General features: G+C 42.5%; 1 protein-coding gene across 1 annotated transcript in view; it reads left to right on the top strand.

Moving 5' to 3' along the window:
• LOC126354798 (neprilysin-1-like) overlaps positions 1-26,687 on the top strand; it is a 518,824-nt gene that overhangs the window by 396,701 nt on the left and 95,436 nt on the right. The window contains exon 5 of the mRNA XM_050004711.1: positions 21,415-21,620. Coding sequence (XP_049860668.1) covers positions 21,415-21,620 — 206 coding nt within the window. The remainder of the gene's footprint in view (positions 1-21,414; positions 21,621-26,687) is intronic.

Genomic DNA, 26,687 nt, shown 5'->3' on the forward strand with positions numbered 1-26,687 from the left:
GATGTCATCCGTCAATCCCACCTGATGCGGATCCCACACCGCACAGCAATACTCCAGAATAGGGCGGACAAGCGTAGTGTAAGCAATCTCTTTGGTAGACCTGTTGCACCTTCTAAGTGTTCTGCCAGTGAATCGCAGTGTTTGGTTTGCTCTACCCACAATATTATCCATGTGATCATTCCAATTTAGGTTATTTGTAATTGTAATCCGTAAGCATTTAGTTAATTTATAGCCCTCAGATTTGTGTGACTTATCGCGTAATCAAAATGTAGCTGATTTCTTTTAGTACTCATTTGAATAACTTCACACTTTTCTTTATTCAGGGTCAATTGCCACTTTTCGCACCATACAGGTATCTTATCGAAATCATTTTGCAAGTCGCTTTGATCATATGATGACTTTACAAGACGGTAAATGACAGCATCATCTGCAAACACTCTAAGACAGCTACTCAGATTGTCTTCTATGTCGTTAATATAGATAAGGAACAAAAGAGGGCCTATAACACTTTCTTGGCGAGCGCCGGATATTACTTCTGTTCTACTCGATGACTTTACATCTATTACTACGAACTGTGACGTTTCTGACAGGAAATATGAGGAACGGTGTCGAAAGCCCTCTGGAAATCTAAAAATATGGAATCAATTTTACATCCCCTGTCGATAGCACTTATTACTTCATGAGTATAAAGAGCTAGTTGTGTTTCACAAGAACGATATTTTCTGAATCCGTGCTGACTATATGTCAATAAATCGTTTTCTTCGAGGTACTTCATTATATTCGAATATAGCATATGTTCCAAAGCCCTACTGCAAATCGACGTTAGTGATATAGGCCTGTAATTCAGCGGATTACTCCTACTTCCCTTTTTGGTTCAAAATGGCTCTGAGCACCATGGGACTTAAATTCTGAGGTCATCAGTCCCCTAGAACGTAGAACTACTTAAACCTAACTAACCTAAGGACATCACACACATCCATGCCCGAGGCAGGATTCGAACCTGCGACCGTAGCGGTCGCGCAGTTCCAGACTGAGACTGTAGCGCCTAGAACCGCTAGGCCACAGCGGCCGGCTCCCGTTTTGGGTATTGGTGTGACTTGAGCAATTTTTCAGTCTTTAGGTACGGATATTTCTGTGAGCGAGTGGTTGTATATAACTGCTAAATATGGAGCTATTTTACCAGCATACTCTGAGAGGAACCTGACTGGTATACAATCTGGACCGGAGGCCTTGCCTTTATTAAGAGATTTAAGCTGCTTTGTTACACCGAGGATATCTACGTCTATGTTTCTCATCTTGGCAGTTGTCCTTGATTGGAATTCAGTAATATTTACTTCGTCTTCTTTGGTGAAGCAGTTTCGAAAAAGCTTGTTTAATAACTATGCTTTAGTGGCACTGTCATCAGTGACTTCACCGTTGTTATCGCGCAGTGAAGGTATTGATTACGTCTTGCCATTGGTGTGCTTCGTGTATGACAAGAATCTCTTTTTTTTCGAAATTATTTAAAGCATCTCGCATTGAATTACGCTCTGTATTTCGAACATCTGTAAAACTTTGCAAATCTTGGGGATTTTGCGTTCTTTTAAATTTGGCATGCTTGTTCTCGGCCACCTTGGAAACTCTAGAACCAATCAAAAACTCGCGTACGTAATAAATAGTCTTCACCATACACTTCTTTTAGTGAAAGGTTTCGGTAGCACTTTTCCAAATTTCGTGAGAAACTTCACGACAGTTCGTTGCTCTGTTATTGCCATTATCATGTTTCCTGCAAAACAGAATAATAGCTCTTACAAGAACAAAGGCCACGGCCGCACTGATTTACCCATGGACACCAGGCAGCCGCATTCGAGTGAGAAGCCTCCACCCTTCAGAGCTATTGTTCGTTCGTCTTTAGCGCATGCGTACTTAGTCTGTTACAGCATGAATAACATTTTATAGCCACACCTCACATATTAGGCATCAAGAGAATACTTCCAATTAGATTCCATAAGGCGAAGAGATTTTTCACTTTCAAATGAAATTGAACACAAAATCTTGGAGGTCACGTCCAGATTTTACTGCTAGTCGTCCGAGATGTGTATAGCGTGCTATTTATTCCACATAATACAAGCCTCATTCTAAATGTTCACAATGAAAGATGTTTTTTGTGTCACTGAGAGGAAATACTGTATTCATCAATACCACTTTCCATGAAATAAAGTTATTGATGATTATACTATATGACCGAATGGGATTCTCAAGTCCCTTTAAAAATGAAATGATGATGAGGTCCCATACTCCGACGAGCGTAGGGGACGATGCGGCAGACCCGCACCGCCGACTAGGCAAGGTCCTAGTGGATGTGGTTTGCCATTGCCTTCCTCCGACCGCAATGAGGATGGATAATGATAATGATGATGATGAAGACGACACAATAACACCCAGTTATCTCGAGGCAGGGAAAAATCCTTGACCCCGCCGCGAATCGAACCCGGGACCCCGTGCGCGATAACGCTACCGCAAGACCATAGGCCAGAATAGTATTTCTTTGGTTTTCTTCGTACTACACAATTTTCTGGGCCGCAAAGACACTAAAAATTGAGAATCGTCAAAAAAAAAAATCTGGCCCTAATGGGTACTACTATTTAAGTAATGTCATGGTATTACACCTACATAAGGTAACATACGTTACAAATATTTACAAAACAAGCCAAATGATGAACTTGGACGATCAGATGGAACTAATAAATTGTTGCATTGTTCGAATATAGATAAATAAATAAATTGGCAATTTGGCTTTTTCGGAGGTGTGCAATAATCCAGAATTGTTCGACACAATAGTACTCAAAAAAAATAAAATGGTTCAAATGGCTCTGAGCACTATGGGACTTAACATCTTAGGTCATCAGTCCCCTACAACTCAGAACCTAACTAACCTAAGGACATCACACAACACCCAGCCATCACGAGGCAGAGAAAATCCCTGACCCCACCGGGAATCGAACTCGGGAACCCGGGCGTGGGAAGCGAGAACGCTACCGCACGACCACGAGATGCGGGCACTAGTACTCAAACCGTAGCATATTGACCATAAATTTACTTTGTTGCCAAAAAAAGTCATATACTGCACGTACGTAAAAGTAAAACTTGTGAAATGAAGTCGAATTCAGCCAGGTGAAGCTGAGGGAATACGATTGGGAAATGAGCCACCGAAAGTCGTAGTCGAGGTTTGGCTCTTTGGGCAGCAAAAAAATAACTGACAACGTCAGTCGTAAACAACATTCGCAGAGTGGCAATAACAAGATAATCTTTTCTGAGAAAGATAAATGTGCTAACATTGAATATTAAAATGCTAGAAACTCTTTTCGGAAAGTACTTCTCTAAAGTGTAGTTTACACAGAGGTGAAACGTGGACGCTAAACACTAAGAACAAGAAGAAAATGAAAATGCTTTAAATGGTGTCACAGAATAATACTGAGGATTCGAGAGTGAAACGCCTGGTTAAATCCGCAGTACAGGACAGGTAGTTGGAATTGTGGAAAGGGGCCAAAATGAAAGGCTGTCAGTTACACTGGAACACATATAACTTTATTATTTGACCAAACATTACAGCACAATTTTTTTTACTTAGTTATCGGCTGAATAGGCCACACTGTCTTATGCCTTAAGGGCACAACCTCTTTAATTTTTAAAACGGCTGAAGGCCCATTATTTAAAACCTAACTAAAAGCATACAATTTCAAAACATCGGCTAACGGAAACCCAACCGACAGACCCTCAACAGACCAGTGCTCATGGTGAGTTCCACTCCACACTTGTACCAAGGTTCCGCTGCGCACTTGCACCAAAATTGCACTGACACTGACAGCAGAGCCTGTGGGACCAAACAAAAACGGATCCCGGACAACCCATAAGGGGTGTACGACACGAAAACCCACGTCGTTTAATCAAACGACCAACTCAGAGGCAGTACGCCGACAACACTTAAATAAAATTGTCAGTGAAAATTACATAACCACGCAGCGCCACGAACACCTGCACGAGGACTAGACGATGGTCACGCCAGTGACTGTGCAATAACGAGGACGAACCACGAGTCGGCGCACATTGCCAACCCATAAGCAATCGCCGGCTAAATACACGTCGTCTAACAAGACGACCGACCGACGGTCAACCAAAGTCGTCCCCATTCAAAATAAGTGTGTCTGCAATCGTCAGGCAAGTGATGGCTATCCGCACCTTCCTGATGCTGCATGTCCCACTGGCGCAACGACGCGCCTACGCCAACCGACCAACTGCTACACATCAGCACGGAAACAGCACTAAAATAACTGGGCAGTCAACATCACAAGCTACACATTGTATCACAAACACTTGGGCGAAGAACGCGACCAATGGTAAAAACAGTGACAATGCAGTGACGAGGACGAACCACGAGTTGAGACACACACATCTCCAACCCATAAACGATCGGCAAGCAGTCACGTCGTCCGGTAAGACGACCAACCGACGATCAACCAAGACCGTCTCTATTGAAACCATGTGTGCCGGCAACGGTCGAGCGAGTCATGGCTATCCGAACCTCACTGCCACTTCAAGCCAACCGACTCCTGCCGCGTTCCAACCGTCCGACTGCCAGGTGCGAACTCCACTGCTTGCGCGTTGCAACTCACTGCCAGATACGAACTAAATTCTTAACACACGATAACCGGGAAGTCATAGCAGTGCAGCAGAGACAGTACGCCGGGGCATATATCGATAAGCACTGCTGCTGCCCCTCACGAGCAGGCACGGAAGCAACTCAGTAACACCAGTAATTGAATTAACAAAACGAGGTGTCAGTCCAGTAAAAACAGAATGTAAAAAGAGAGAGATGGCATGAACATGAGTCACGCACGGCAAGAGGGGTTGAGTGAGAAACTAATGAAGAAGTTGTTGTTGTGGTCTTCAGTCTGAATACTGGTTTGATGCAGCTCTTCACGCTATTGTGCCTACTGCAAGCCTCTTCATCTCTACTTAAATACTGAAACATACCTACATTTGGACCTGCTTACTATGTTCAAGCCTTGGTCTCCCTCTACAGTTGCGCCCCCCCCTCCCCACATACCCCCCCCCCCCCCCACACGCACACACTTCCTTCCATTACCAAACTGACGATACCTCGATGATTAAGTTTGTGTCCTATGAACCGATCCCTTATTTTGGTCAAGTTGTGCCATACATTTCAAAAAAATATCCAAATGTGTGTGAAATCTTATGGGACTTACTGCTAAGGTCATTAGCCCCTAAGCTTACACACTGCTTAAACTAAATTATCCTAAGGAAAAACACACACACCCATACCCGAGGAGGACTCGAACCTCCGCCGGGACAAGCCGCACAGTCCATAACTGCAGCGCCTGAGACCGCTCGGCTAATCCCGCGCGGCGCCATAAATTTCTTTTCCTTCGATTCGATTTTGTTGTGTGTCTTCACACGCAACAGTAGGCAGAGGTGGGCTACGGGGTGATGCGGCAAACGGCTGAACAGGAAAGCTGAACAGAATCAGAAAGGGTTAGTGAACAAGTAACACAGCAAACACTAGATTTACTTAACCTGTATTTCTCCAACTGCGTAAAGACTCCTCACAAATAACGCTAAAAAAAAACAGTCCATCTGTGTCAATTTCCACAAGGAAAAGTCTCTCTGCACTAAAGCACAGCCGGCCATGTGGCCGAGCGGTTCTAGGCGCTTCAGTTCAAAAAAATGTGTGTGAAATCTTATGGGACTTAACTGCTAAGGTCATCAGTCCCTAAGCTTACACACTACATAATCTGAATTATCCTAGGGACAAACACACACACCCATGCGCGATGGAGGACTCGATCCTCCGCCGGGACTAGCAGCACAGTCCATGGCTGCAGCGCCCTAGACCGCTCGGCGGCGCTTCAGTCCGGAACCGCGCGACCGCTACGGTTCTGAGTGCGGGTGGGTGAGTCCCAGCTGTCGTCAGTCCTATATTGTGACGGTAGAGGACGCTCGAAGTACAGAGCCGCTGGAGGTGTGACTCAGTGAGCGTGCAAAGTAGGGTCCGCCAAGTTCCTAGCGACCACTATCGGCGTCAGATGGAAACTTGCAATTCGATTGCTATGACACCAGTGGGGTCGTGTCAATACGTGATACCACAGATTTAGTACCTCCTCATTAGTTACTCGATTCTCAACATTCTTCTGCAGCATCAATTTTCAGTCTAGTCATAACGTACTGAAGAGAACTGAGGAAAATACATACTTTGTGGCTAAAGGAAGGGATTGGCTGATACGACTCATCATCGAGAGCCATCAAGCAATAATTAATTTGCTAATGGAGAGCAGGGGCGGAGGTGATGTAAAATCGTGGAGTAACAGTAATATTTGAATATAAAAGCAGGTTTCAATGGATGTGTGGTACAGTTACCACGCAGAGAGCTGAATTAAATGTCTTCGAACTGATGAACAAAACAAAAAGTTTAAGTCTGTCAGTTTTTCGCCCGGATTATGATATTACAGCTGCATAATTCAACGTATGTGGCTGACGTTTTTAAAATTAGACGGCTGTGATGTATATAGGATCGAGGGTAATAACGGTGGTAGCTATTATATCGGCCAAAGCTGCCACTCTTTTAGTGGAAGGTTAACGAACATTTACAGCCAAGTATCAAAACTAGCTTTGTATCACACGTAGCAGAAATCAGCTATATTATATGGAGCATTGAGAAAAGTATGCGTATCCCCCCCCCCCGTGCGAAAAAAGGACGTGCCCTCGACTTACTGGAAGAGATCGAAATTTAGAAAGCCAATAAACAGGAGCTAGCAAAAGTCCTCAAGGGGCAACGAGATATTGCACCCAGTGCCTATTTTGCTTTATTTAAAAATGTTTTACATTGATTACTGAACGCCTCTCTCTCCTTACATTGTACAAAGGGCATCAAATATTTGCTCCATTTTCTTACGTTATTCTTGTTCTTCTCGCATTCGATTGTCCCTTCTCTATGTACGTAATACAATTCATTATCAAGGTAATCATATTAATTGACTGTTATTTTATTTTTTTATACTTTTCTTGGGAAGACGTGTTGCAGCGTACGTGAAGCCTTCTGGCGGTTTCGTTCCTCCGACTTCTCGCCTATTCTGCATTCTGGGGGTTACGCCATTACTTACTTTAGTGCTTTGTTTTCATCCCTTTCGCTTCTTTTCCTTGTTATTCTATCAACTTTATATTATTTTATTAGCTATTTTATTAGCTTGTTCTTGTGTACATTATCATTTTTATATAAAATGACCACAAGAGCGTCTCAAAATCGCGTATTATCACTTAGTTATTTCCTTTTAACAATTTTAAATGTAGCTTTACTCGCGTTTTTAACTATTACATGTTACCACCGTACAACTTATACATTTGGTAAGTCCACTGTAGATTTTTACCTATTGTACTCTTCACTTGGGTTTTGTACAGTTTCATAATCGACGAATTAGCGATATCTAACGAGCTTCCAGCACAAACACGTGTTGTGGCTACTGTACTATACCATAGTTTGTTACGAACAGTAGCGCTATTGACATATGACTTCAACGGCCCTGTGGCCTAGTTTACACTATATTTTAAATTTGATGCTAAGTTCATTTTGTGTACGCGTTGTGACGATGCCACTATGGCTTCACTATGTTATAACAAGTTATAAAACAGGTATGCTTCGTCATACAGTATTTTAAGCACGTGTTTCCACATCCATGAAGGTAAACTAAGAACCAAACCTTTTGTCATCAGTGATGAAAATAAAATAAATTTATTCTATGTTTATAAAACAAGTCAAAGAACAAACACTTTTCAAAGCTGTCTCCGAGAAGAGTCCGATTATTTCTTTTCTCAGAAAAAAATTCCATAGACATGGCCAAATGTTTATCATAGTATGAGTCTCTGAAGAAAACTATGAGAATCTTTGAAAGATCTAAATATAAATAGGCCATGAGTTGAAGTGATTATGGAATTGTAAAGAGGCAGAGCGGCATAAATCAGAAGTGGGTCAGTAAATTCAGAATATCAAAAAAACAACTTCTCAGGTTTGCAGTGTGTCGGCCATCTTGCTCAGTTTGTTTGCAGAAGTGCTTTCTGGAGAAGGAACTTTAACAATGAAAAAATAGTTTTACCTACCAAGGGCCGCACGGAATTAGCCGAGCGGTCTTAGGCGCTGCAGTCATGGGCTGTGCGGCTGGTTCCGGCGGAGGTTCGAGTCCTCCCTCGGGCATGGGTGTGTGTGTTTGTCCTTAGGATAATTTAGGTTCATTTTCAGAGAATCGGTTAATAAGTCTTAGAAAAACATCGCAAACAACCTTTTGTTTTCCATCTAATGAGGTTAGTTATAACACAAAGTATCGTTTGGAGAAATACCAGTTCTACCTGATGACCGCCAAGTGGAAGACATTCAAATAATTATGTAAGAAATAGAAGTAGACTCAAAATTAAACCCTGTGGGATTCTGTGATTGATAAGAAATAGTAGTAGACTTAAAATTAAATCCTGTGGAACTCCATCATTTATTTTCAACCACTATCATGTTCTCTTCTTCCAGCTATGACAAATTATTCAGTACAATTGTTTGCATTCTGTTTGTTAGGTATGAGTTGGTAGCAAAGCTATCGATTCCATAAAACTTTAGTTTTTCACACATTCACATTTTGACAAGCAGAAAATGTGTCTTTACTTATTTGAGAAAACGGTGAGGACGCAAAACAGGAATGTACAGTATTTGCAAGATTGTGTCCTGTCATTTCGGATTCCTGAGGCGAGCTGTTGACGACCGATTAATCGATAATGCTTCCCTGTTCACTAATTGTTTCACTGCCTACACAATTATTTGCAGCCAGCTCCATTTCCCTATGCACTATTACCAAATTACTACTTTGAACATCAGTTAATTCATTACATGGTGGCGCTAACACACTGCTTTCGTCTTCACTGTCATTTCTCAGTTTACTTTGGAGCCTAGTATTACGTTTTTCACACGCCATTATTGTCACAATATTTCACACGACAACGCAGAAAAACACAATTTGAAGAGCAAAAATAAGAGAACACATTAACATAGCACTGAAAATAATATCTAGTTAATTGCAAGCGCAGCTGCGGAATACTTGGTGCAAATCTATATGCAAGCCACAACTGTTTTACTGTACAACAATGAAAGACTGCAACTACAAAGGAGATTCTCTCTACAATTACGCGCTAGCAATAAACAAAATCTACACTAATTACACAAACTACAAGAAAAAAATCAGTAGATTCCAGTGAGGTATCCTCGGCTAAGGGTGGACATATGAAACGTCCCCTTATAAAAATTATACAAGACTGTGCTTAAACTGACACATATTATTTTTAGCGCAACGCAATCTGACTTTCAAAAATCCCTACGAAAGTATGGCCCTGACTAACATTAACCTATACCTTTCACAAATCACTTACCTCACCAAAAATTTTCGTTACTCGAACTACTGCAATACAGCGAGCGCCACTACTGCCAGCTAAATAAAAGATTCAAACTACGGAAGGCACTAAGTACTGATAGGTATAGCTAGCAAATGAAAGATTTTAATAGAGAACAAACCTTAATATTGTTCAAAAGTCATAATATATATAGCAGTTCATGACATCCAGTCTTACAAATTTCAAAACTCCGCCATCTCTCTTCCCACATCCACTACTGCGGGCGGCTAACCAACTGCGCAACGCTACGCGCTGTTAACATCCATCTGCCCAACACTACAATGGCAGACAATAATGCGAACTAGCCATAGACTGCGCACAGCACAGCCAGCACAGCACATAATCAGCGCAGTTGGGTTGAGTTGATTTAGTGGAAGAGATCAAAAAGCGAGGTCATCGGATTAGGGAAGGATGGGGAAGGAAGTCGGCCGAGCTCTTTCAAAGGAACCAACCCGGTATTTGCCTGGAGTGATTTAGGGAAATCACGGAAAACCTAAATCAGGATGGCCGTCCTACTCCTGAATGCGAGTCCAGTGTGCTAACCACTGCTCCACCTCGCTCGGTCAGCGCAGTAAGACGGCTTGGAACGATAACAAAAAATGCCAGCTGTCGATTTTTTATTATTTAACGCTTGGAACATTTGGCGAGTAAATGTGTAAACAACATTCTAAGACGGACATCCCTTCTGGAATCCAAATTGTGATGTGCTAAGTAAACTGTTTCAATTTAAATGTGTGACAACTTCTGGGTATATTATTTTTTGGAATATTTTGGAAAAAGGTAACAATAACTAATCTGGACGATAATTATTTAAGTCTACCTTGTCAGCTTTCTTATAAAGAGACTTAAGAGTGGCATACTTTATTCTGTCTGGATAAAGTCTCTATGTCAGTGTTGCATTACTTGTGTCACTAAGGATGTTATTTATTAAATGGGAACAACTTTCCAGAAAACTGTTAGAAATTCCATCAGCACCATAGAAGCTTTTTTGGAGATCTCTTATAATTATATTAAGTTCAGTAAAGGATGTTGTTGTCATTTTTCGTTCCTTCTAGTTTTGTGGAATGACGTTTTAATATATTGACTTAAGTGATTGTTGGAAGATACTCGCAATTTATGAATTATCAGTCACAACATAGTCATTTCGTTTAATTGTTATAGTATCTTGTGCACTAACTGGTTGTCCTGTCTCGTGTTCCAGAAAATCTCATATATTTTTAATCTTATCCTCTGTATAATTAATTTCTGTCCTGGTCTGCATATTTATAGACATTTTAAACTTCTTTTGAATTGTTCGGTACCCTCTGTAGAATGCAAGTGATACTCTGGCCTTCATGTACATGATATTTTAATCACTATAGTTAACCACAGCTTACTTGTCTTAGACTTTCTGTATAACCTCTTAAGGAAAACTACTTTCAGCTACGGCAATGTCCAGAATCGACAGAAGGACTAACAAGGAATGAGCATGGATGAAACGGTAATCGACTGAATTGAAAGGCTATCGTTACGTAGGTCTAAACATTGACAGAGGACACCACAGAAACGTTAGGAAGGACTTCATTAGCATACTGATTCTTCTCTGCAGGTCTTCATCATGATTTAATGACCAAGCAGGGACGGCGCATTGTCTGACCTTCAGGTTTAAGTTCTTCGTTGCCCATTCCTCGTTACCATACAAATGTTTGCAAAATACACTCGATCTGATTTTTCTAGATAACCTTTTGTCTTGATATATGCCTCAGGAATCGGAAGCCGACGTCCAAGTGCTTTTTTTATTGATTTTAAATTCCCCCCCGAAGGGGGCGGGCTGGCAGCAGCTTAGTGCGCTGCTCTACAGCCTACAGACTTTTTTTTTAGGAAAAGGAAGAAGAAAAAACAAGGAAAAACAGGCGATAAAATTACGACTTAATGTGTAAAACGGCGTAAAAATGCGGAAAGTTAAAACAGAAAGCAAAAGAGGTTGGCAATGTCGATAAAATACACAGGAATCAGACAAGTAACATAGTAGACTCACAATTAAGAAACATGGCGACAGTCTGGTTTCTGTTCGCAAGAGATAAAAAAATCACACCCAGCGACAGTATGATGGCTGTTCGCTACACTTCCCTAAAGACACACCACGGAACACTCACTGGAAAAACACACACTGTAAAACACTGAACGAAAATGGTGGCACAAATATGACACTCCCGAGACAAAGGTAGATTGGGGGGGGGGGACCTGGAGGAGGGGGAAAAACAAGGCCGGAAGAGAATAGAAAACGAAAGGGGGGAGAACCAAGGAGGGAGAGGACTCATAAGGGGGGAGAGGGGCAGGGCAGACGCGAGAGGGAATAAGAAGAGGGAGAGGAGGGAAATGCAAAAGGACTGGGGGGAGGGAATTTCTTTTAAACCCTGTATAGGGCTATACAGTATACAGAGTTTACATAAAGTGCGGGAACACTTTCAATTATTTATTGCACAAGACCTAAACATTGTTTAAAATGTTTTTTTTTTTTTTTCGAACATTCGATATGCGAACCATGTGACCTGGCAGACGTCAATACGGTAACCCGTCCCAGCAAGGCATCGTCGACTGTGGCAAACGCTTCCCGCATTCTCTCCTGGAGCTCTGCTACACCACGTAGTAGAGGCGGTACATACATGCGATCTTTAATGCGTCCCCACAGAAAAAACTCACACGGAGTGAGATCTGGTTATCGGACAGGCCATTTCGTGAAACAGCTGTCCCCTTCTGTAGCACGGCCCATCCGTCGATGCGGCAGCTGCGAATTCTCCATGTTTGTGACTAGCGCTGACTATCGGCAAATTACCAAACTACGCTGTGGCGGTATACATGAAAAAAACTTTCAGAGTTTACCTTCAAAATGATATAAGTATGATAACTGTACAATATTTGGTTCTTGTGCAATAAATAATCGAAAGTGTTCCCGGACTTTATGTATACCCTGTATAAAGGGCAAACGATGTTAACTAACACCGAGTTCTTGACGGGTTTACATCAGATTTTTACACAATACTCTAACAAACATCTTAACGGACAGAGGCTATATTTTTTTGCTAATATATTTGAAATATACACATATATAATACATAATAAGGAAGAGTTGTTAGCAGAAATCTGGAAAACATCTTAGCCGACTAACTTCAATTTTTACGCCATACTTTAATAAACATCCATATGGACATAGACTACATATCTTATTTCAAAAACAACGTACAGCTTTTGTGTTAAAACGGACTGGAAGGAAATAATATGCTCTGCTGTGCAATGAAACTATGCGTTTTCGTTTTCCTTCTCGCAGTCTGTTTTCACTATGATAGCAGGTCATTTAAGCCATTAGACAAATTTTTTCTCCCTTGTATATTGTTTCTTCTTATACACAGCTGTGTACAATGTTGTTTACTTCTTCACGGTCGGTTTCAAAAGAAAACCAGGAAGTGGTATCTAGGTCTTGTCTATGTATGATTAGAACCCTAGTAAGGGATCAGAGTCGTCCGAATCTTTGAAGTCCTACCCGTTTGAAGATTAAAACAATACGGAATACTGTCACTGTAGCAACTATCCTCACAAATCCGGTGCCTTGATATGTACCTCTCATATACCGTACGGCAATGGTCCCAACTAATGCACCCCTTCCTTCTAAGGAACATCGATTTCCAATAAAGGCTTCATTGGCAATAACCGTAAAGAAGACTTAAAGTCAGAGAGAGATGGGGAAGAGGAGGTGGGCAGAGAGGGGGATGGGGGGAGGGAACAGACAGAGAGAGGAGGGGCGAAGGAGTTATGATGTACAACCAGTTAATAAACAGATCTTAAATTGCGGAGCATTGACTGGTTCGCTAGTTGATAGGAAGTACCAATATCGTCGCTTGCCTCTGTAAGTAAATTTTATCCAGTATTGTGACGGAGTATTGTTTTTCGTTAGATTTATATCAGACCATCCATAATTTAGCTACAAGATGAAAAATACCCATTGGCTTTCACTGAAACAGCACCGCACATTTACACATTTTTCATGAAGTGTCGGCTCCCAGCTTCCAGTGACTTCCGTATGAAAATTTCGAACTAAGTGTACGTCGGCTCCTCTGTTAAATGCCTTCCCCATCAGATATATTTCGGATACTTTTTTCTCTTGTAGTTCACACGTAAATCACAATTTTTGTCGAATATTGGCTTCATCTGTGTGGCAAAAATATTAGCTGTTTGTATTGGTTTCATGAACCTGTTTCGAAATTCCACAAACAATAACCGACTTATTTACGAAATTTAATTTCGATGCTATGCGTCGGACTTCGTCCACCTGTTCACAGTACTACCAAGACTAGAAAAGCCGTAACTGTCAGGAACTCTCAGTTGGTAGGAATAATGCCCACTAAAGCTAAGACTTCGCGTTTGTTCTGCGGCACGGACGGAAGCTTGTGATATACCAGTTCAATACTGATTACACAGTGACTTGTCCATAGAATGGACGTTTGTCATTATTCTGCATTGAAGGGTGTAGCCACTTTACTAAAATATAGCTCTTACTTAGCTGATTGTATTGAAGATGACTCCGTTACCTTCTTATAGAGATATGATAATGCCGCAGTTCTACTTTGTACGAACAGCAATCACTGATGCTAGGTTTCTGAAAGTCTCGTAAATCTCTTTTTACGAAATGATATAAATATCTACACATCGAATATTTGTATTTTAAGTATTCAGACATTGGAATAACATAATGTAACAATTATTCGCTTCTAAGAGCTATCAATTACAACCATAAAGTCTGCTTTCTACCGCATTTTGAACACACGTCTCCGTTCTCCACAACTTCCCGGCAAGTGTTCACGAAGAAGAAGTACAAAGATAACTTTCAAAGCAAAGAGGTTAACATCGTTGTCAACAAAGTAAGAAATAAGTCTGTACCAAAACTTGGTATATTTAAATTTACTGATTCTTAATTAAACCTTCAAAATTTATTCTAAACATGTGAGGTATAAACAGTTATGTATAAAACAATGAATATAAATTTATAAACGGAAATTACCGATACCTGATAATACCTAAGACTTTTGAATATGTCTCAAGCTTGCAATGTGCAAGTGTATCCAACCTAAAATCGGAACTCCCAATAATATTTTGCATATTTCGGCTTTGTTCCGTTAAAAATATTAGGTATAAAAAAGAAATATCTGATAAAAAGGCAAAATACATTTCCAAAATTGCTTCTCTCTTAAGGTTGTCGACTCTACAAGTAACAACATATTACATTTTGATCCAAACTATTTCCCGCCTGCAGCGCTGTGGATGAATTACTCAGAACACACTACCCTTCAAAGCAATAGAATTAATAACGTACTAACTCCAACGTAAATACTTCAGTGGTCTGTAAGTGTGTGCAGTAAATCCAGTATTGGCTGTTCGCAAATCTTGGCTGCCCAAATATAGCAACATACAGAGCTGGAGTCAGTGATATTGCTAAATCGAGCCTTGGTCTGCGAAAATTCGAAATATGTTTTCACAGGAAATCCACTCGTGGGTTCCGAGAGCAAGGCAAGCAATATCATAACCGTACGTGACCTGGAGTGGAATTCCGGAAAGAAGGACAGGGACGCTTATTGGAATGGCGACAGATGTCTCAGAAGAAGAATCCAATATTGCGTCCCCCAACGCACTGTAACAGAGGAGAGGAACACTGGCCAATATGGATACTTCTTGGAATCGTCTGCTGCGAGTCCTACCGCTATATTCCCAATCTACCTAGTGTTACAATACTTCCCGGTGCGACATTGTTATTGTTACAATCTTCAGACCGACGACAGATTTGGTGCGACGTCCCGTGCCAGGCAGTTTTGTACACATCTGATCAGCTCTGCATGACTGTTGTAGCCTATAATCTCAGGAAACTGTTTTTTGCATTCAAGACTTTGTCTCTTTCTACAATTTTTTCATACCACACTTCCCTTGACAAACAAATTAACTCTTCCTCGATGCCTCAGGCCGTGTCCTGTGCCATAAAGCTCTCTTCTCCTCTGTTCGATTCAGTGCGTTTTCATGAGGAGTTATCCGATGTACCCACGTACTATTATTGTAACACTACGTGGCAAAACCTCCTGCTCTCTTCCTGTCTATACTGTATTCCACCTACGTTTCGCTCCCCTATAAGACTACAGTTTAGGCAAATACTTTCAGAAAATACTACCTGACTCACATAGGCTCCCGAAGAATGTTTTCCAAGAGAGAGCAAATTTTCAGTTTTCATATCAGTGATTCTGCAAGTTTGAAAACGCAACATTCTTCAAAACCTGTATTTGCAAAGAAATCCAGAAGACCTATTGTATGTCAAGAGATCAATAGTTGTCTACATAATTTTTTAAAGGTAAAAAAGCCACCCTGGAATACATGAAAATAAACAAGTAAATGTACTAGCAAAGCAACCATCTCTGCATGGATCTATATAATACGATAACCTCCTCATCGCAGTAATGATACCCATGCTCAAACTGCTGTTGCCATACGGGTGGAAAGAGGAATTGTCGAGGACATCTAAAATGAAAAACAGCAATTACGTACTAACTCATCCCACGATTCCAGTAGTACCACGGTATAATAAGACGACATAACCGTTACAGCATGACTGAAATTTAATCATCGGAAGTGTTACAAACACCTGTGTCGGCTCAGCTTAAGCACCGCCACTCCATGTGTTTGGGGGGAGCAAGAAGATGCATATATTGCTACAATGTCCTGAAAACACACATCACGGAAACGTACTTACCAGTAATTTTCGGGCTCTTGGTCATCCGGTCCAAAGCAATCTCCAAACATTGTTAGCATCCAACGATATAGCAACGTACAAAATACTCTACGAGTTAGTTAACAATGCCAACATCTCGATAGAGTTCGTTGTCCTGCTGATCTAATACTCTTGGTAGTTAGAATGCCAATGGAAAACCAATGCATATGGAAAGCTCAGGCTATGAATATATGTCACTTTGAACCTCCTAGATGTATGTGTCTGAAGACTGGTGTGTATATAAGTGTGGCTGTGCTACCAGAATCTACTTCTTTTTGAATCTGTGTTCTCATGTTCTGTCTAAACAGTACTTATAGGACTGCACAGATAATTCAGTTATCTATCCGCAGTTTTTGAAAGAATTCTTACAGGAGATATAAAAAACCATTTTATTTTTAAATTTTAGATACATAGTCATCAATAAGGATGGGATTGGGAATATCGCTTAAGTATCCCAGCGGCGATTTATTATTTCTTATTGTGTTACCAGTAGGATTTGTATCGCATACTACTTCTGTATATCCTATGTTACATTTTCGTCTTGTTTACTTGTTTCAGTATACAGTGGATGTGAGATCTGTTTTATTTCGGCGAGTGTCCTTTGCTAAGCCTATGTAACTTCGTGCCAGGATATGACTTAAACTAATGTATACTCTCACTGGCAAAACAAAGTTTCCAGTGTTTCGACAGCTGCATGGGCTCATTCCGAAAGCCAATAATATTTTTAAAAAAATATTTTAAGTGTGGATTATTTTGGTACCTTAAATATAAGCATATATGGACAGTATATGCGAAATACATCTTTGTTATTAATATGAAAATGGATGCTTTCATTATAATTCAACGATGTGAAATTACATCCTCATATGTTTGAATCCAGGGTATCCAACGAGCTATGGAATGCAGCTAGAGAATATTAACAAAAATTTATTCCCGTTCCCTTTATGTTAGATCCAAACTGAAAGTTAAAAATTGGAAGTAGGAAAAAATCGTCTTCACGGTTGAGAAAATGCCACATTAATTCTTTTTGAAGTGGAATAAACAAGGAATAAACTTTAAAATGGGGTTATTCCACTTTGATGTCTTCCGCATCTTTGTTTCCTTTATGAAGCTTCACATCTGATGACGTTAATGTATTAATGACATTACTTTCATGCTTTATAATTTTTATTCTGAATGCCATAACTGTACTTGGCTTGCGGTTGAATTCCGGAAAGCAGATGAGTAGGAGAAACAACCCCGTAATGTTCGAATGAAACATTAGTACTGTGTTTCTTGCCACAGTAATGTCGATTAAGTATCTAGCCGTAATGTTGCAAAGCGATATGAAATGAGCATGTAAGGACTGAAGCTGGGGCCGGGCGCATGTGACCTCTGTATGTAAGAAAGGTAAAAGAGCGGACCCGCAAAACTACAGATCAATATCCCAAACTTCTGTTTGCTGCAGAGTGCTTGAACATATTCTCATTTCGAGTATAATAAACTGTCTAGAGAATGAGAAGCTCACGTCTAAGAATCAGCATGTTTTTTGAAAGCATCGCTCGTGCGAAACTCAGCTTGCCTTCTTCTCACATGATATACTGAGAACTATAGATGAAGGGCAACAAGCAGGTTCCATATTTTTAAATTTTCGGAAAGCATTTTATATGGTGCCCCTTTGCAAGCTGCCCACGAAGGTAGAATGATATGGAATAAGTTCACAGATACGAGAGTGACGCCAAGAGTTCTTGAATAATAGAATGCAGTAGGTTATCCTCGACGCCCAGTGTTCATCAGAGAGAAGGGTATCGTCAGAAGTGCCCCAGGGAAGTGTGATAGGACCGGTGTTATTGTTTATACACATAAATGATTTGTTTGATGAGGTGAGCAGCAATCTGCGGTTGTTTGCTGCTGATGCCTGCCGTGGTGTGCGGTTAGGTGTCGAAGTTCAGTGACTGTACAAAGATACGACTTACACAAAATTTCCAGTTGTGATGATGGCACGTAGCCCTAAATGTGTAAAAATGTAAGTTAATGCGGATGAGTAGGAAGATAAAACATATAATGTTCGGATACAGCATTACTAGTGGCCTGCTTGACACAGTCAAGTAGTTTAAATATATGGGCAAAACATTGCAAAGCGATGTGAAATGGAACGAGCATGTGATAACTGTGGTAAGGAAGGCGACGAACATACGTAAGTGTTACGGAGATGTTTCGGGAGCTCAAATGGGAATCCCTGAAGGGAAGGCGACGTTCTTTTCGAGAAACACTATTGACAAAATTTAGAGAGTCGGCATTTGAAGCTGACTCCCGAACGATTCTACTGTCGCCAACATATATTGCGTGTAAAGACCACGAAGTTAAGATATGTGAAGATAGGGCTCATACGGAGAATATAGAAGTCGTTTTCCCTCACCCTGTTTGCGAGTGGGATAGGAAAGGAAATAAGTAGTGTGAACCGAGAATTTTCTTTCAAAACATTTTCTTAAGAATTTTATTTATTTACTAGTGATTCATCAGGAACATTAACACATTTAATCACACTATGTGACCATGGAAGTAGTTGCCAGTGGGTAACTGATGAAAACAAATTAAATTTGTTTAAATAAATGGAAATTTTATTCCTAAAACCCCCATTTTTTGAAACAGATTTAAAATTAGAATCAGAAACCTCCCTCAAAATATCAAGTTACAATTTTATTCAGAGGCAGAAAGAACAAATATTGACAGTATGAGCTTTCTGGCTGAGAACCTTGCCGCTGCGTTTTGACACGACCGTAGTCACGACCGCCCACGACAACCACTGAAATACTACACTGGTGCAAATCTGCAACACACCAGATTACTTTAAGCTAAAAATTTTTAACAACTCACACAAGCAGATCAACTATTCACCCCATAGGAGGGATGAAAATGGTACAAAACACTAGCACTAAAAAATTTAAGTGGCCACCGAAGGTGCAACTTGATAACAAAAACTCTTACGGTGGAAGGGTGGCAAATTTATATACTAAAATGACCATTTAAATAAAAAAACATGAAATGCCGTCTTACATAAAATATACAAACATGCTCTACATTACACATATACCGCCTCTCAAGATGATAGGCAAGATAAAAAACATATTTCAGGAATTCGGCCGTTACACTTCAAGCAATAAATTCGTTAACACCGAATCCGACAAACATGAGAGAGGCAGATTTTAACGTACGGCAGACCGACCGACAGACAGACAGACACACGAGCAAGGTGGGGGCGAAAGACTAAGCAAGAAAACAAGTAGAATATAACAAGTAAATGAAACAACATATCACGAATCACTTAACTTCTGATAAACTGTGATATCTGGCGAAAACCGGGCGCAGCACCCCAAAACGCTCTCCCGAACCGTTTGCTACCAGCCGCTACAACGGACGCAGAAAGGCGCGCCAATCTCTCGCTTCACGGCGTCGCAGATCGCACCGGCCATCCCGATGTCGTGGGTTGACTCTGTTGCTCTCGAGTCGGCCGCGAAGCCACTACCCTTCGCTATACGGTGCGGTCCACTGGACTCACGTGGCGACCTCACATGCGCCGACGCTCAAGACGGACAAGTCATATTGTGTCCCAGTGCGCGACCGACCAACCGATCGATCCAACCGCCAATGACCATTGCCTGAACAAAGTCGATCAGAGTGGCGGCCTAACACATACTAGCACTCCGGACGACAGACAGACACTGACTGCCCCACCAATGACCCAGCTGACCAACTGACCAGACTCCCCGACTAGCGAGCTCATAGCGCCCCTTAAATGCAAGTGAACAGGCAACCTTTCCCGTTTCCCACCAGAGGGAGACACCAAAGCTGTGGCTGCCACAGCGGCGCCACCGCCAGAAACGGAGGGCGAATGCTTCACATTACGCGCTGCGGCGCGCTCTTCAAAACAACATATTTTTACCACATTTCATTGTGGTACAGGGTGCCCTTCGCCACGGGACGTACGATGGTGTGCGCAGTATTTGTGTAGATGGAGGTGTAGATGGAGGGGCACAAACTCGAGAAAATAAAAAAATAGCTTCCTGTAGGGGTTCTACTTACGGTACATTCATAGACGTCAAATGTCAGCTCATTTATACATCGTTTATTTTCTTTCAGACATTAATTTTGTAGTGCCAGGGAAGCCTGCATACTTGGTTCGCTAGACAAATAATCAAAAAACTCCTATTAATGAGCTTTATTACAATAATAAAATTACAATACTTAACTTTGACACTGACACAGGTGTGTAGCAAGCAAAGGGCGACAATTCTCTACGCTGGCCTAAGGCTCGTTGTCTGTGCCAAAATGTTGTCTTCATAGCAAGCGGTTCGTTTGAGCAGAGGTGAAACTCAGTGGGAGACAATTACGGGCTGTATTGTGGGTAACCAAACATTTCCAATTGAAACGACGCAGGAACATCTTCATTGCCCCTGCAGAATGAGGCTGAAAATTGTCTTGAAGAAGAAACCGCACGACAGTTATGTAATGTTGGTTACATAGCTTCAGGGGAAAATTCTCACCAGGCCCTCGTACTTGGCGGGAGACACTATTTTCTATAACATCTTTACGCTCTCATTAAGAGCTCAGGAATGAAAAGAGCGACATAATTCTACCTAGAGTCATACTAGAGACACTGCCCAACACATCTTTGCAAAGCTTTATCGCATTTTCATAGTCGTTTCCTTTTCGCGACCGATCGTAACTTACTTTCTGGACAGCCCTCGTAATCAGTCTTTGCAGTGACTGCTGAACTCTGACGAAAGTCTTTCCTGAACTGCTATGGAAGTGCCTATCTTTGACGCTGCTATACAAGTAGCTAGAAGCTGCTGTCGAACAGGGCCGTCGCAATTCGATCGCGGCGCTTATGTCTTCACATAGGGGCCGCCGCTGCCGCGTCGTCGTCTCGGAGGGAGGTCCGGTCAGCGTGCGATTGGCTGACTTCTTCCCACAGCCTTCCCTTCTCTTTCGTTCCCCACTGGGGCACTGGCGCTTGACTTCACGCCGTAACAATTTTGTTTTTCTCGGATGCGAGGATGTGGTAATTGATGTTGTATTAATGTACGGTGTGTAGTGAACAGTGCAGCTGTAGCAGTGTGTGGCGGCAGTAGTGTGTGGGGCTGAAGCGCGTGGTGTCGGCGGCGGTGTTGCAGAGCAGATCCGACGTCTGGGCGACGAGCCGCTGCGGGGGGTGCTGCGCGCGCTGGGCGGCTGGCCCGTCACCGACGAGCAGTGGGCGCCGCCCGCCTTCAGCGTCGAGGTGCTGCTGGGCCGCCTGCGCGGCGAGTACAACGAGGGCGTGCTCATCGAGCAGTGGGTCGGCCCCGACGACAAGAACTCCTCCGTCAACATCCTGCAGGTACTCACTACTCGCTGAGGTGACAAAAGTCCTGAGATGCATTCCAGCACCTCTTTTTGATAGCCGTAGTGCAGCCACAGTTCTGGGAAGTACCCTCAAAAAAACTGAGCTATGCTGCCTCCTCTTATTTTTTCTTTGTATGTCCGTCCTTGTGATTGGAGGTCTGGGGAACTTCGGCCGTTCACTTATCTAATAAAATGAAACACCTACACCCGACCTTTTGATGTCATTTGTTTTACGGCTACCACTTTCGGTACTTGAGTGCACCATCTTCAGGCCTTTTCTGAACATGTTAACACCATGCGTATACACGATGCATCAGTGGTCAACATCTACCGGCTGTTTACGCAGACTATCTGTAACCTCGATGTTGTCTTCCGAAGTAAGAGTGATTTCAGGTGTGCCGCAGGGGAGTGTCATAGGACCGTTGCTGTTCACAATATACATAAATGACCTGGTGGATGACATCGGAAGTTCACTGAGGCTTTTTGCAGATGATGCTGTGGTGTATCGAGAGGTTGCAACAATGGAAAATTGTACTGAAATGCAGGAGGATCTGCAGCGAATTGACGCATGGTGCACGGAATGGCAATTGAATCTCAATGTAGCGAAGTGTAATGTGATGCGAATACATAGAAAGATAGGTCCCTTATCATTTAGCTACAAAATAGCAGGTCAGCAACTGGAAGCAGTTAATTCCATAAATTATCTGGGAGTACGCATTAGGAGTGATTTAAAATGGAATGATCATATAAAGTTGATCGTCGGTAAAGCAGATGCCAGACTGAGATTCATTGGAAGAATCCTAAGGAAATGCAATCCGACAACAAAGGAAGTAGGTTACAGTACACTTGTTCGCCCAATGCTTGAATACTGCTCAGCAGTGTGGGATCCGCACCAGGTAGGGTTGATAGAAGAGATAGAGAAGATCCAACGGAGAGCAGCGCGCTTCGTTACAGGATCATTTAGTAATTGCGAAAGCGTTACGGAGATGATAGATAAACTCCAGTGGAAGACTCTGCAGGAGAGACGCTCAGTAGCTCGGTACGGGCTTTTGTTAAAGTTTCGAGAACATACCTTCACCGAAGAGTCAAGCAGTATATTGCTCCCTCCTACGTATATCTCGCGAAGAGACCATGAGGATAAAATCAGAGAGATTAGAGCCCACACAGAAGCATACCGACAATCCTTCTTTCCACGTACAATACGAGACTGGAATAGAAAGCACAACCGATAGAGGTACTCAGGGTACCCTCCGCCACACACCTTTAGGTGGCTTGCGGAGTACGGATGTAGATGTAGATGTAGATGTTGTGTCTCCAACCATCAACTCTTTATACAGGGTGAGTCACCTAACATTACCGCTGGATATATTTCCTAAACCACATCAAATACTGACGAATCGATTCCACAGACCGAACGTGAGGAGAGGGGCTAGTGTAATTAGTTAATACAAACCATAAAAAAAATGCACGGAAGTTTGTTTTTTAACACAAACCAACGTTTTTTAAAAATGGAACCCCGTTAGTTTTGTTAGCAGATCTGAACATATAAACAAATACGTAATCAGTTCCGTTTGTTGCATTGTAAAATGTTAATTACATCCGGAGATATTGTAACCTAAATTTGACGCTTGAGTACCACTCCTCCGCTGTTCGATCGTGTGTATCGGAGAGCATCGAATTACGTAGGGATCCAAAGGGAACGGTGATGGGCCTTAGGTACAGAGGAGACTGGAATAGCACATTACGTCAACATGCTAACACCTTTTTATTAGTCTTTTTCACTGACTCACATGTACATTGCCATGAGGGGTGAGGTACACGTACATACGTGGTTCCGTTTTCAATTACGGAGTGGAATAGAGTGTGTCCCGACATGTCAGGCCAATAGATGTTCAATGTGGTGGCCATCATTTGCTACACACAATTGCAATCTCTAGCGTAATGAATATCGTACACGCCGCAGTACATCGGGTGTAATGTAGCCGCAGGCTGCCACAATACGTTTTTCATATCCTCTGGGGTTGTAGGCACATCACGGTACACATTCTTCTTTAACGTACCCCACAGAAAGAAGTTCAGATGTGTAAGATCAGGAGAACGGGCTGGCCAATTTATGCGTCGTCCACGTCGTATGAAACGTCCGTCGAACATCCTGTCAAGGGTCAGCCTAGTGTTAATTGCGGAATGTGCAGGTGCACCATCATGCTGATACCACATACATCGACGCGCTTCCAGTGGGACATTTTCGAGCAACGTTGGCAAATCATTCTGTAGAAACGCGATGTATCTTGCTGGTTTGTTTGGGCCCCTGCAATGAAGTGAGGACCAATGAGGTAGTCGCCAATGATTCCGCACCATACATTTACAGTCCACGGTCGCTGTCGCTCTACCTGTCTGGGCCAGCGAGGATTGTCCACGGACCAGTAATACATGTTCCGTTGATTCACTGCCCCGTGGTTTGTGAAACCCGCTTCATCGGTAAACAGGTAGAACTGCAACGCATTTCTGTTAATGTCCATTGACAGAATTACACTCGATGATTAAAGTCATCACCATGTAAGTGCTAATGTAGCGACACATGAAACGGGTGAAAGCGGTGACGACGCAGTATGCGCATGACACTACTTTGACTCAGTCCACCGGCTCTCGCAATGTCCTGTGTACTCATGTGTGGGTTCATGGCAACAGCAGCTAACACACCAACTGCACCCGCTTCTCCTGTGACGGGCCTGTTACGGACCCGTTTGCGTGCTACCACCATACCTGTTGCATAAAGTTGGCGGTAGATGTTTTGCAATGTGTGGCACGTTGGATGCTCTCTGTCCGGGTACCGTTCTGCATACACCATGCAGGCTTCAACTGCATTTCGTCGACACTCGCCATACATGAGTATCTTCTCCGCCTTTTCAGAGTTCGAATACACCATGGTCACAGTTCCTACAAGACTACACTATCACAGACGTCTGGTAACACGGTGTACTACAGTTGGTTTTGTTGAAGTTTCGAGAACATATCTTCACCGAGGAGTCAAGCAGTATATTGCTGCCTCCTACGAATATCTCGCGATGAGACCATGAGGATAAAATCAGAGAGATTAGAGCCTACCCAGAGGCATATCGACAGTCCTTCTTTCCACGAACAATACGAGACTGGAATAGAAAGCACAACCGATAGAGGTACTCAAGGTACCCTCCGCCACACACCGTAAGGTGGCTTGCGGAGTATGGATGTAGACGTAGATGTAGATGTAGAACTGACCTCTCGATTATGTCCCATTAATATTCGTTGGAATTCAGACATCATCATGAATCCGTGGACCCTGCGTGTCAGCAGGGGACTGCTCAACCTAGTGGAGGCTCAGTAATGGTGTGGGGCGTGTGCAGTTTGACTGATATGGGACCCTCGATAAATCTAGATACGACTGACAGGTGACACGTATATAAGTATTCTGTCTGATCACCTGCATCGATTCATGTCCATTGTGCATTCCTACGGACTTGGGGAATTTCAGCAGGACAATGCGTCATCCCACACGTCGAGAATTGCTACAGAGTGGCCCCAGAAACACTCTTGTGAGTTTAAACACTTCCTGTGGCCACCAAACTCCCCAGACATGAACATTAGTGAGGATATCTGGATGCCTTGCAACGTGCTGCCCAGATGAGATCTCCACCCCGTCGTACTCTTACGGATTTATGGACAACCCTGCAAGATTCATGGGTCAATTCCCTCCAGCACTACTTCAGACATTAGTCGAGTCCATGCCACGTCGAGTTCCGGCACTTCTGCGTGGTCGCGGAGGCCCTACACAATGTTGGGCATGTGTATCAGTCTCTTTGGCTCTTCAGTGTAGATAACAACATCATATTTAGCTACTAGTTGCATTCCCTTATTGGTACCATGTTCATGCCCCTGTACAATCGGCAAAATCATCAAACTTGCAATAGAAATCTTCTCTCTTATGCAACATCAATTGTCATTATTTACAATTAATTTTCCATACATATTCATTAATAGAAAGTATAAAAAAGAGATCAAAAATAAAAAGACGGTAAAATAAAATCCATAAGACACAAACACTGGTCACTGAATTGTCCTTTACTTCTCAACTGTTTTAATAAAAAAACTACCTAGACAAAATGTAATACTAATACAATATTGCGAAATATTCAAACTATCCAGAATGTTCTTAAAACCAATCGCGAGCAGTTGTGGGCCAGTCACACGTCTCGAAACATGGTTTCCAAGTAGCCGAACATAACCATTTCCAGTAAATCATCGGTTCAGTTGGACCAGAGGACCCAGTCCATTCCATGTAAACACAGCCCACACCATTATGGAGCCACCACCAGTTTGCACAGTGCCTTATTGACAACTTGGGTCCATGGCTTCATGGGTCTGCGCCACACTCGAACCATACAATCAGCTCTTATGAACTGAAATCGGGGACCATGTGACGCATTGTCCTGCTGAAATTCCCCAAGTCCGTCGGAATGCACAGTGGACATGAATGGATGCAGGTGATCAGACAGGATACTTACGTACGTGTCACCTGCCAGTCATATCTAGACTCATCAGGGATCCTATATCACTCAAACTGCACACGCCCCACACCATTACACAGCCTCCCCTAGCTTTAACAGTCCCCTGCTGACACGTAGGATCCATGGATTCATGAAGCTGTCTCCGTACCCGTACACGTCGATCCGCTGGATATAATTTGTCACGAGACTCGTCCGATCGAAAGCCCACATCTATGATGATCCGTTGAATGGTTTGCACGCTGACACTTGTTGATGTCCCAGCACTGAAATCTGCAGCAACTTGCGGAATTGTTCACTTCTGTCACGCTGAACGTCGTTCAAGCGTCGTTGGTGCCGTTCCTGTAGGATCTTTTTCCGGCTGCAGAGATTTCGGAGATTTGTTGTTTTTCGGGATCCCTGACATTTACGATACATTCGTAAAACAGTCGTACGGAAAAATCGTCACTTCATCGCTACCTCGGAGATGCTGTGTCCCATCACTCTTGCGCCGAATATAATATCACGTTCAAACTCACATC

The sequence above is a fragment of the Schistocerca gregaria genome, chromosome 3 (genome assembly GCF_023897955.1).
Source record: "Schistocerca gregaria isolate iqSchGreg1 chromosome 3, iqSchGreg1.2, whole genome shotgun sequence".
In the NCBI taxonomy this organism is placed as follows: domain Eukaryota; kingdom Metazoa; phylum Arthropoda; class Insecta; order Orthoptera; family Acrididae; genus Schistocerca; species Schistocerca gregaria.